Source organism: Suricata suricatta, chromosome 13 (genome assembly GCF_006229205.1).
Source record: "Suricata suricatta isolate VVHF042 chromosome 13, meerkat_22Aug2017_6uvM2_HiC, whole genome shotgun sequence".
NCBI lineage: Eukaryota > Metazoa > Chordata > Mammalia > Carnivora > Herpestidae > Suricata > Suricata suricatta.
This window is the reverse complement of record NC_043712.1, coordinates 49,073,588-49,085,794: the sequence shown is the minus strand read 5'-3', so window position 1 is coordinate 49,085,794 and position 12,207 is coordinate 49,073,588. Positions and strand designations below refer to the sequence as shown.

At 40.2% G+C, this 12,207-nt stretch overlaps 1 protein-coding gene across 1 annotated transcript in view; it reads left to right on the top strand.

The window, feature by feature from the left end:
- The window catches only part of ADAMTSL1 (ADAMTS like 1), an 877,850-nt gene that overhangs the window by 765,760 nt on the left and 99,883 nt on the right, over nt 1-12,207 (top strand). Inside the window, exon 20 of the mRNA XM_029920116.1 lies at nt 11,424-11,551. Coding sequence (XP_029775976.1) covers nt 11,424-11,551 — 128 coding nt within the window. The remainder of the gene's footprint in view (nt 1-11,423; nt 11,552-12,207) is intronic.

The following is a 12,207-nucleotide window of genomic DNA, read 5'->3' as shown; positions in this document are numbered from 1 at the left end:
TCTGAAAACATTTCTTATCTGAGCTCTGAGTAGCATTCCATAGAAGGCTAAGCACTTCTTAAAAATACATGCTTCCTTAGAAACCACACACACTTGGTTTGCTTCCTACTTCTCTGGTTATTCTTTCTCAGTCTTTGTGCATTTCCCTTCCCCTACCCGCCTCCCATCTACCCTGTTGGGAGTCCCTGTCTTCCCCTGGATGCCAATGATTCTCATGTGTCTAACACCAGCCTGAGTCTCTCTTCTGACTCTGTGCACAGCTACCTACTGGACATCCTTACCAAATGGCCCCCAAAGAGATCAACTTTGTATATCTAAAATAAACTCCCGAATCCCTATCTCAGGAAAGCATACTCCCACCTATCCAGTTTCCCAAGTCAAAATATTTTTATTTCTAGACTGTTCTCATTCCTCAGTGGCTCTTACCTTCATTCCTCCACTTTTCTCTGTTTTCACTGCTTCTACTTTGCTTTACCCTTGTCCACTCTAGATGATTTCAACAACCCCCTAATTCTGTATTTACCGTCTCTAGACCAGGGGTTGGCAAATTATGGCCCGTGGCTTTTATGTTTTTAAAGGATTATTAAAAATGGTTTTTAAAAAGTTATTCTAAGAACTTTTGGGTCACCTTGCTCAAGGTCTCACACTGGGTAAGTGGTAGAGCTGGGATTTGAACCCAGGTTATTTGAAGGGTTATTAAAAGAAGGTTTTTACATTTTTAAAGGGTTATTAAAACAAACTAGAAATAAAATATACAATAGATACCATAGGTGGCCCTCAAAGACTAAAATATTTACTGTCTGTCTTGTTACAGAAAAAATTTATCGACTTCTGCTCTAAATCATTTCATACGCTACTGCCAGAGTATCTTTCTAACAAACCTGCTCATGCGGCTCTTGTGCTTTGTGTGTGTGTGTGTGTGTGTGTGTGTGTGTGTGTGTGTCTTTTAATGGCTTGCCATCATTTGAGAATAAGTTCCAAGTGCCTTAGTATTAATTGCAACACCTTTTATCATCTGACATTTGTCTCTCTCACTCGCTTCATCTCTTACCATAGCCCCCCATCTCACTTCTCTGAGCTATGCCTTTCACCAGTACACAATTACTTGTTGTTTATAAATTTGCTGGGACCTTAGAGTTACCTCATCCCACCCTTCCTTACCAAAAGCCTATCCCTAAGGCTCAGTTGAGCTGGCATAATAGAGCTAGAAGTTAAACCCAAGATGACCCCCTACATGACCCACACAGTACTCTACACATTGTACTCTATCTCAGCTCACCCTACCACTGTGTATGAGAATTCCCTATTCGTTTTTCTACATCATCTTCTGGATTATGTTACTATTTGTTCAAGGGCAGATATTTAAGAGTGTTAAATGTTAATTTCTCCACAATTTCAAGAACACATTAGACACTCAACAGATGATAAAATGATGGATGAATGAATTTTTAAAAAGATGAACACTAGTGATTAGCAGGGAGTTTTCCTAATCACCAGAGGATTATGGTTTTGCATAATCTGAACTTTCAGTCTTTAATATGTAATTATGGCAGACTTCTAGAGTGGTACCCACTCCCAACTAAACATTTCTGCCCTGCCCACATGTTCTCCATTAGTGAAGTGTCAGGAAACCCTAAGATTCTGTGGCATACAACTGTATAATTTGAAAAGGATTGCTGTGGAATGAATAAATACAGAGAATAGGGGCACCTGCGTGGCTCAGTCGGTTGAGTGCCCAACTTTTGATTTTGGTTCGGTCATGTTCTTACAGTTCATGGGATCAAGCCCCACATAGGGCTCTGCACTGATGGCATAGACCCTTTTTGGGATTCATTCTCTCCCTCTCTCTCTCTGCCCTTTGTCCACTTATGTGCATTCTCTCTCTCTCAAAATATATAAATAAACTTTTTAAAAGTTAAAAAAATAAGTACAGAGAATAAATACCTTGTGGCATCCTATCTCCAATCACATCTAGGCCAATGAAGAAATCATCATCATCATCATCATTGTTAACATTTATTAACCACTTACTTTGATATCAGTGCTGTTGTGAGTGTTTTACAGGTCTTCCTTTATTCTTACAACAATCCTTTGAGGATACTATCCCAATTTTACAAATGTTGAAATTAAAGCACAGAGACATTAGATTAATTTGCCCAAAGTCTCACATTTAATAAGTAGGGGAGCTGGGATTTGAACCCAAGGACATCTAGGTCCAGGGACCATTTCTTTATATTGATTTGAACCTTAGTCGAATACATGGACGTGGCCATTGTTTTAAGAAGAAGCCACTGGGGTCAGCTAGATCTAGCATAAGTTAACATTCTGTCTTCTAGCCAGCTGGCTTGCAATCCATGAGCCTTTCATTTTTATTTTGGCACATCTGTCTTAGGGAAAGCCTTTCTTCTATTTTCTATTGCTGTACTTTTACACACCCTTTCCTAGCTATCAATATGCACAGTACCAGGCACATAATAGGTACTCAGTAAGCACTGTAATCATGACATATGTATTTGCATCTCTAATTCTGTATGTTTACAGTGTTTATGGCCTGTGCACGTGTGTGCCTAGAGACCTAGACCACAAGCAAGATGAAACTAACCTGTTCCTTGCTTTTCAGTTACTCTGTATAAACACTGAACACTTAGTGGGCCCTCCTACACTTCACACACTGAGCTAGAACTCAGGCAGAATCTAACTCTAATATTAGGAGGCTCGTGTAATATGGATAGATGTACATTCAGTATTCCTACATCTGAATCCAAATCCAGAAATAATACCTGTAAGGACACTGCCGATTTCCTTATAGAAAAGAAAAGCCAGATTCACTAAAATAGGTGCTGGGAGTACAATTACCAAATTGGGAAGAAAGCTGGCTGAAGATTGATCCTTTCCTCTGAGAAAACCCAAATACTGCTGATAGCCCACACTAGCAGAGAAGTCTCAGCTTGCCATTCAACACTCTGGCCCAGTCAACATAATATACATAGTTAAGTTAATATAAGGCTTAAAACATTTAAACAAGACTTTCCTAAAAGCTATGGGATTTTTTCTTAGGAATGAGGATGAACATGAAACTAGAGAGGTGCCTGGCGGCTCCGTCGGTTAAGCATCTGACTTCAGCTCAGATCACCTTAGGCTGAAATTCCAGTTCTGCCACTGAGTATCCATGTGAGCCCTTTTTAACCCCTCTGAACCTTGGTTTTCTGATTGGTTAGATTAAAACAATTCTACCTGCCCTACAGAAGAGCAAGAATATGAAAGCAGATAGTATCTGTAAATATGGATCCTCATATATATCTATAGTCCTATACAGAGATATATATAATCATGCATATAGATATATACATAGAGTGTCATTCTATCATACCATCCTCCAGGACGTCACAAAATATGAAACTTCATTCTCATTTTGAGGAACATAGGAACAACCTACACAGTTGTTCAAAAAGAGGAGATAGAACGGTATGAAGGAAAACATAGCGTAATAGAGAATTAGCCTAAATCCAGGCAATAGGAGAGAATGCTTATATTCTTCTGACATTTTTTTTGCTATTATTTCTGGTCTGATAGAAGAGAGAAATGTGTATGCTCTCTATGCTTATACTTCCCAGACAGTTTTGGACAACTTTCCGAAGTGGTGTTGAATAGGAGATGAATTAAGGAGTACTTGGAAGCCTTTGGCCTGGGCAACACAGAGTAGTTACAGATGGAAACTTCTCAGAATGGAGGAGAGAATCAAATGGGAAATGCCTCCAGGGTCAATTTCAGAACCACAGTTGTGAATAACGCTATATGTAAAAGTCATAAGCACATGAAATGCAGTTTCCAAGTTTGCAGAGACTATAAAAACTGGAAGCAGGGAAGATAGTGAGAGAAGAAACCAGTTTTCGTTTGGTTTGGCTTGTTTCCTTCGTAGAACTAAAGGAAGTGGGGATAATAAATGTTTTTCCCAGTTGAAAACTGTAAGAATAGCAAGTTAGAGGAAAGGGGGCCATCCCAGTAAATACCTAGGTCTCCGGGAGAAAAAAGTATCGAAGGTCAATGCAAAGGTCACAAGAGCATCAGAGGACACAAGATAGTGACAACCAGGTGGCACAAGTGAAGCTTAGAGTTCAGCCTTGTCTATTCCCAGAAAAGTTAGGAGGTCTCCAAAGATCCTCCTAGCATTTATCCTTCTTAGAAAAATGGTCCTAGAAAAAGGCAGAGTTTTGATAAAGTGGGTAACATTGTTATATAAATGAGGAAGGCACTGAAACAGACCCGAAGTGAAAATTCTTCGATGTTCTAGGTCAGAGCCAGCAAACTCTTCTTGTAAAGGGCCAAATAATAAGCATTTTAGGCTTTGCAAGCCATCCTATGTTTGCCCCAACCATTCATTTCATCCAGTATAGCAGAAGAGCAGTAATAGAAAGCACTTAAACAAGCACGGCGGTGTTCCAATAAAACTCTATTGACAAAAGCAGGTGGCAGCTGACCAGAGCTTGATCCCTCTCCCAGGCAAAAAGGAAATCAAGTCAGAGTCATTTTATGCCCAGGCTGACGGTTTGAAATGAATTACCCAGCTAGCAAATAAAACTACAAGTATTAGCAAATTCAAGATTTCATGAGTTTCTGAAGAGAAAGCAGATGAAGAGTTTGGCAGAAAGTCCTAGGACAGGGTTAAGAATGTGTGGTCAGGTGGCCTTTCCCATTCCAAGAATATTTTCTATACATCCACCTGGAGCAACCCTGAAGCTTCCAGCATCAAATAACTTTTAGTTGGCAATTACATTAAAAACAGCCAAGGTTATAAAAAGCTGCCGTAGCCAAATGGTGATATGACACTCTTTGTGAACCTCAACCTTGTTCCCCAAAATATCTGTACAAAACAAAACTCTCCCTTGCAAGTCTCTAGGCTGCTGTAATTTTTGGTTTTAGAAAAAAAAAAAATCTTGCTCACAGAGGAGGTCTTCTCACAGCATTCTTTTTTTCCTCCAGCTTCAAGCTATTTAAAATCTAGAATATTCTTGTGAGTGATTATCCATTTCCCTGAGTAACTACAAACTTTGGCATAAAAATGAGGCCAAGCCACATGCCTTCTAGTTATTTAAAATCCAGAATATTCTTGTTAGTTATTGTCCATTTCCCTGAGTAACTACAAACCTTGGCACAAATTACCCCCGACCAAAAATGAAGCCAAACCACATGGCTTACTATTAGGCCCCAGTGGATGCCTGGATATGGTCAGTTTTTTTTTAAGGTCAAAATTCACTCCCCTTTCCTGATTCTGCCATGCACTAACTGAGCAAGTTGCTTCACCTCTCTGAGCTTTTGCTTTCTCTCTCAAAAGGGACAAAAACATCGATCTCATAACATGACAGAATAAAATTATAGAAAGCTGATATACTTGTCTAATAAGTAACAGCCACCACCACCACCGTCCTTTTGTACTAGATTGGATTATCCTAACGTAAAAAATTTCTGAGCAGAAGGGAAAAAAAAAAACCCAACACCTGCATTTCAGAGTAAGTAAGAGTCCTCAGCATCTCCTCCTAGGAATTTGGAGCTGATGTTTCTTTACACAGCTGGCTTTCACTTCATGTATTTCCTTGTAGGCTCACTTTTTTCTAAATCTCATACTTTTAGTCATTATTTATATACTTTTTTTGCAATTGCAGGCTTCTGGCTTTTTTTTAAGTCTTCTGAGATTTCAGCATTTGGTTAATAGTGTTAAGGCAATTATGAAAATAGGTAGTTGTACTTACTCAAATTTGGAAGTCAAGAATAGAACGAAGATGGTTGCCAACCTGACATGTCATGTGACCTCAGTCTCTGCTCCTACTTTACACCCTAGTGCTACCACCAAGGCAAAGGGATGTGGCTCACTCCCTGCTCACTCACACAGAAAAAAACTCTTGCCCACCCCCTTCTATGTGCCTGATGGATGTTTTATTCCTTGAAAGCTCTACATTTCTCAGCCACTTACCCTTTTCAGAACAGTTCCTCACAACACCCAAAATACATAGGCTCAGACATAAAGAGTGATGGTCATGTCAATACCAGCAACAACCTGTATTTCCACAGGTTTTAACACATCAATCACTCATCTGCATTCTTTTTGTTTTTCATTTGATTTTGTTTTGTTTAATATAATTTATTGTCAAATTGGCTTACATACAACACCCGGTGTTCATCCCAATGAGTCATCTGCATTCTTTAAATACCTGAGCTGAGGTAGAATAGTCACAACAATCCTAGACAGGTGCTATAATTCTCCTCATTCTATAGATAAGGAAACTGTGACATTCAGAAGTTAAGAAAGGACTTGCCCAAGGTTACAAAGTGACTAAGGGTAAAGCTGGTGTTTGAACCCAGGCAGCTTCCCTCCAGAGTCTACGCTCCTAACCACTAGGCTATATTGTCAGCACAATCATTTTTAGCTCCATTATTCTGAAGTATTCATCCAGCATGCCAACACTGTGCTGAATATTGAAGAGGGAACTGTGAAAGAGGTTAAAGACCGTCAGCCCTTGAAGAGATGAGACCTTGTAGAGTAGAAAAGGTTTTGTCATACAGCTCAGAACAACTCTGGATGATCAGGAAAGGGAGAGATTCTTGTGGACAATGGTAACACAAGAGGTAGAACTGGACTCATTCTTAATTGAAAGGGAGAATTTGGAAGGATAGATCTGAGGAGAAAGAGCATGAATTCAGCCCCACGCTAATGATAAGGAGAGCCAAAAAGGCCATTTTGACTAGAGCAACAAGTTTCTGCTGGGATGTGGGACACGTTAAGTTTGCAAAGATGAGAGGAAGATACTGTTCTAAAGAGAAAGAATGTACCTATGATTTCCAGCATCCAGTCCTGTGTTGAGACCTAAAATGGGTCTTAGAATGCTTGTTTGGGTGGCTTGGTCTGACTCTACATATGAGGGTCATGAGTTCAAGCCCTGCATTGGGCTCGATGCTGGACATGAAGCCTGCTTTAAAAAAAAAAATGCTGTCAAGGTGGGAGGCCTGAGAGGGTACAGTATCATGGCCTGTGTAGCCAATGGCTATTTCTATGCCCAGACCTTTACATTTTCCTCTCAAAAAGGAGAGTTCCAAGACAGTAACATGGGTTACCACCACCTGCATCGTTTTAAAAAATACTAATTTGTTAGATGCATTTGATGTCGAAGCTGATTTACTTATAAAATCGTAAGAATGGGTCTATATACTCCCTTATTTGATTCTCCTAAGAACTGTCTGAGGTCAATATTATCCTCCATTTATAAAAAAAACTTAGAGGCTCAGAGTTGTAAAGCTTACCCAAGACCTCCACATGACTCTTTCCCTCAACTGAAATCAGAAGCCTTCCTCTCCACAGCAGCTAAACGTGGTTGGGAGGTTACTTTGAGAGATGGGCTGACACACAACCGTGGTGTTCACAGTTGAGCCAAAGACTCAGAAGGCATCATGACGCCACCCCACTCACAGAATTGCTAGAGACTTTCTTTTAGACTCTCTCACCACCTCCTTTTCAAATAAGAGTACTTTTTCACTGACCATTACAAATGCAGAGGAGACAACTTCATTCAAGGAGCTTGTCCTTGATAGGACTGGTCCGTGGACACTTTGTCCATATCCTACTCACAGAGTTGATTAGAGCCATACTTCTGTAGCTATAGCAATTATTTTTACTCTCTCAGCTGCTCCTTCATTGCTAGTATGCTTGAAAAGACATGCTGTCACAAAGAAGCTTACAAGGCCACCAGAAAAGCAAAATTCTTTAATTTTTTGGCTAACGGCATGACCAAAGAAATAAAGTCATTAAGTTTTAGCTCAGTAAACCAAAGGGAAGTGGGGTATGGGTATGGGAGAAAGACAGCTAGTATTAATATACCTAATGTGACCACAGGACCATTTTCTATGTAGGCCTTAATTATGCCCCATTCCATGTCCCCTCATTCTCTGATTCCTTAAATTCCAAAACAACCTCAGAGGAATCTTTCTGGTTTTTCTTGGAAAGAAACACCATGTTTCTGTGCCTGTGCATTCTAAAACAGGCCTGTCAAATCTGAAAACTAAATACAAGCTGACAGAAATCAGCTACTAACAAATTAAGTTAAATTAATAGACTAGACGCCTGAAATACAAAGAAAACGTTTTTTCCCCAGGAATCTCTCCCTAGATGCCAGGCTAGATAGAGAGTCTAAGGCCGACCTCAGCCTCCACAACAAGCCCTTTCCTTTGCCTTGTCATGTTTCCTAGAGAGCCCTGCATAGGAACTCTCTTCATAACTACTGCTCCCCCTGGTGGTAGCCTCCAAACCCTCAACTACCAATGTGACAGACCTATCAAAGACATGACACATGGGGAAAAAAAATGTTGGACTGAGACTCTCTACTTCAAATTCTGATTCTGCTACAAAATAACTCAGTAGGCACCGTTCAGCTAAAGCCTACAGTTTTATGAGTATAAATAATTTGTGTGTATATCCAATAAGTGACAGATTCAGATTTTGTTCCATGTAGGTTTTGTTTTAAAGATAATACTTAAGACTGTTTTTATGAAGGCAAATAATTTATCTTCTTTATCTCTGTATATACATTTTATGGAATAAAAGAACATGCAACTGGGAATGTCAAGGTCTGGGTTTGTTCCTTTTCATTCCCACTATTGCCATCCTAGTTCAGAACCTTGCGGCTTTTAGCATGGTGTGAAAGCTGTCCTCCTCCTCTTTACCACCTTTGTGGGAATCTTTCCGAAGCCTCACACATGCTCAGAAAGCATTATGGTTCACTCAGTAGCACCTATGCAAAAGCTAAGCCTTACCTTAAAAAGTAGGTGGTTCAGACCCACTGTGGTTTACACCTCCTGCATAAGATCAGGAAGATAACAATAGTTCTGTGGAGAAAAAATGATCTGAATAAGGAGAGCTAATAAACTGGCGGCTGGAGACAATTGGCTAATAGCATCTCTTCCTTTCTTTCGATCTTTACCACTCCCATCATTCCTTGCATTTAATTCTTCATTCAGAGTGTCCAATGTTGCCAATAAAAGCATCATTGGAAATACCAAAAGATAGTCTGGAAATTCCTTATATACCTTATTTTTACAATTTCCTCACCAGGGTTTGAGCTGCTGATAAGCTGAAATGTAGGAAGGTAAAGGGATCTGCCAGTGACGACGACTTAAGCAATGCTAGCACCAAAATAAATTTCAGAAGACCTGTCTAGTAGCCTCCTGCTCCAAATGTTCAATTCAAGAAACCTCTAGGGAAGAGATAGAGGGCGCTGCTTTTAGGCAGCTATCCCAATGGACTTGGGAACTTAGCAAATTCTAATCCTTAGCTTTTGAGTGTAGTAACAATTGACTAAACTCAATCATCATGAAATTTGACTAAGCCTGCTTTTATTATTGCTGTTTGGAAATTGTTATGGAGGCATACATGTTCTTGGGACATCATAATGATTTAAATCATAAAGTCAATCTTTAATTTTCTTTAAAACTGCCTGAATGCTTGAAGAGATTTAACAATGATAATATGTAGTATCCATTAAGATTCTTTATAGTGACATTATTACCTATTATATGGTTTACCAGAGATAAGAAATTTTTGGATAGTCCTCTTATTAGCTTCTATGAAAGAAACTAACATGTAATTGTTGGACTTGGAAGAAAAAGCACTTCACATTTGATGCATGTGTGAATGAATGAGTTTTACCACAGTTTACTGTGGCTGCTCATCCCTCATGAAGCTTCAGCTCCAGTTCAATGCCACACAAGCTTGACTATTCTCAGCAGTAGGGGTGATGGTCTGGAATGGCACTGAATCAAAGACCATCCAGAAACTTCTCTTTAGCTGAGGGTTTTCTATTTTCTTTCCCATTTTTACCAGAACTGCGTAACTAGATTGAAGATTGATACATGTAAGCCTTGCTATTCATCCTTCCTGCCTTTCCCCTGACAGGAGGTAAGAATAAGCAGTGTAATAGGTCCAAGGCCAAAGACAGACTTGAGGAGGCCTGATTCATTGCCAGACTGGTCGCCCACACCAGAATAACTAGGAGTTGATGAGAGGCAGTGCCAAACTGCCAGTCCTGTAGAGTCTGGAGAGGACCCAACAGGAGAAATAAGAAAGAAAAGAATTGTATAGTGGGGAGAACGTGTTGCTGGGGCAGGAGGTCTGACTCCTAGTGTTAATTTCACCACTTACTCTTGTGAGTTCTTCTGACATTTTCATGTGCTTTCCCCCTTTCCTAAAAAATGACCTCTGTTTCTAACTTACCTCCTGCAGATGGATGTTAACGTGATATTAGGTAAACAGATCTTTGGGCCTTTTGAAGCTAGGGAGATGGAAATTATCACAAAGATGGAAATGAGTAGGAGGCCACAATCCACCTCTGAGGCATTTCTGTGCATTGAATGGTTTACCAGCCTAAGGCCCTGGCAGGTCCAGGCACTGGATCTCTGTGCCTCCTACCCTGTTCTCCTCCCTGCCTATCCGGATTCCCACCTCCACTAACAGATTCTAGTTATCATCAGCCTCACCAAGTCAACAAGACATCAGCTTCAAGTCATCATCAGTCCCTAACTGCCATGATGTAGCAGATGGTTCTTAGAAATGACACAATCCAGAAAAGAAAAAATAGACTCAGATTGGAGTGGGATTTGAAACTCATGCTTGACACTCACAATGTGATGCTTATAATTCTTTTCAGGGAAAGCAACGTGTCTAAGCTAGATGGAGATTATTCTGGAATTCTCTACCATTGCCCTAACAGGCAGGCTTTGCCTCCATTCTAGTGTGCACCTTCCCTACAGACAGTCTTTATTAAGTATTATGGAAAATAATTAGATCTGAGTTTTACACCTCATTATGTTCACAGAATAATAAAGGTAATAGATGTATGTATGACTAGAGTTGAGAGGGAGTTAGGCATACAATTTCCTTCAAACATATGCATCAAGATTCTCTCATCAATATTTTTGACTCTTGGCTTCCTCTTACCTCCCTCTGAGTCTTTACTCCAGATGCCTTTCTCCATATCTAGGAGCCCTGCCTTTCCGCCATCCAATAAAGCTTCAGTCCTCCTTTATGACTTTTCTTTTCCTTAGTAACCTTTTTCCAAATCCATCTGCACCGTTCATTCCAACATCCCCTCTTATCCCTGTTGTGTGTGTTAGGTGTATTCAGCACACATCTGCTGTCTACTCCTACTGGTGTTTTTAGATCAAGTAATCAACAAGCTGCTTAAGCAATCACATAAAGCTCATTTGGAGTCGCTATCAGAATCACACCAATCATAGTGGCAAGAGAGCCTGGGTTCCTGAGTGTCACTGTGACTGGTTTGTCTCTATCTTAAAACGCTGTTCCTTCCCACCTTACCAGTGTTGAATGCCAGAAAAGAGTCACCTGACGTGACCAGGTCTACGTTTCTTTTCTGTTGCTCCAGGATTCTTCTACAGCCAGACGATTCCTTACAGATCCTGGCACCAGTGGAAGCTGATGTGGGTTTCTACACTTGTAATGCCACAAATGCCTTGGGATATGACTCTGTCTCCATTGCTGTCACGTTAGCAGGTAACATGAAAATCCTGCGTCGTCTGATTCACTCCTGCCTCGTTATTGAGTAGATACCTACAGTGTGCCAAGCTGGCCCAGGAGCACATCCATAAATGAGATTGATACTCTGCCTTCATAAAGCTTATAACCTATAGTTATAATTAAATGGAGATGAAGTATAATATGAGGTATAATGCAATACGTGCTATAAATGATAACCTAAGGGTGTGTAAGGACAGTCCATTCCATCTGGGAGATTTCAGAATCAGGATGAGTGGATTTTGATAAGTAGAGGCAGGTGAAATATTCCAGGAAGAAAGGACAACATGAGCAAACGAGTTGTGTACCAGTAAATAACATATTAGGGAACATGAATCATGACCTGAGATCACTGAATGCTCTTTTGGGATCCTGTCATTTCTCCTTGTTACACCTATTGCCGAGAAGAGTGTAAGACTCCTGGGTAGCTGGAATTCTGTGGTCATGGTTTAAAGCAGGAGTGCTCTCTCTGATTCTGTTTTGTTTCAACCTCTTGCTCTAATGCACCTGCCAACACTTTCCCTGTATCCATAAAGGTTAGGCAAAACATTTCTACACATGTGATGTAAGAACATTGCAATGCAGAATACAATGCCTCCCAAGGTTGTAGTCTTGTCATCATGTGCTTTATAAAA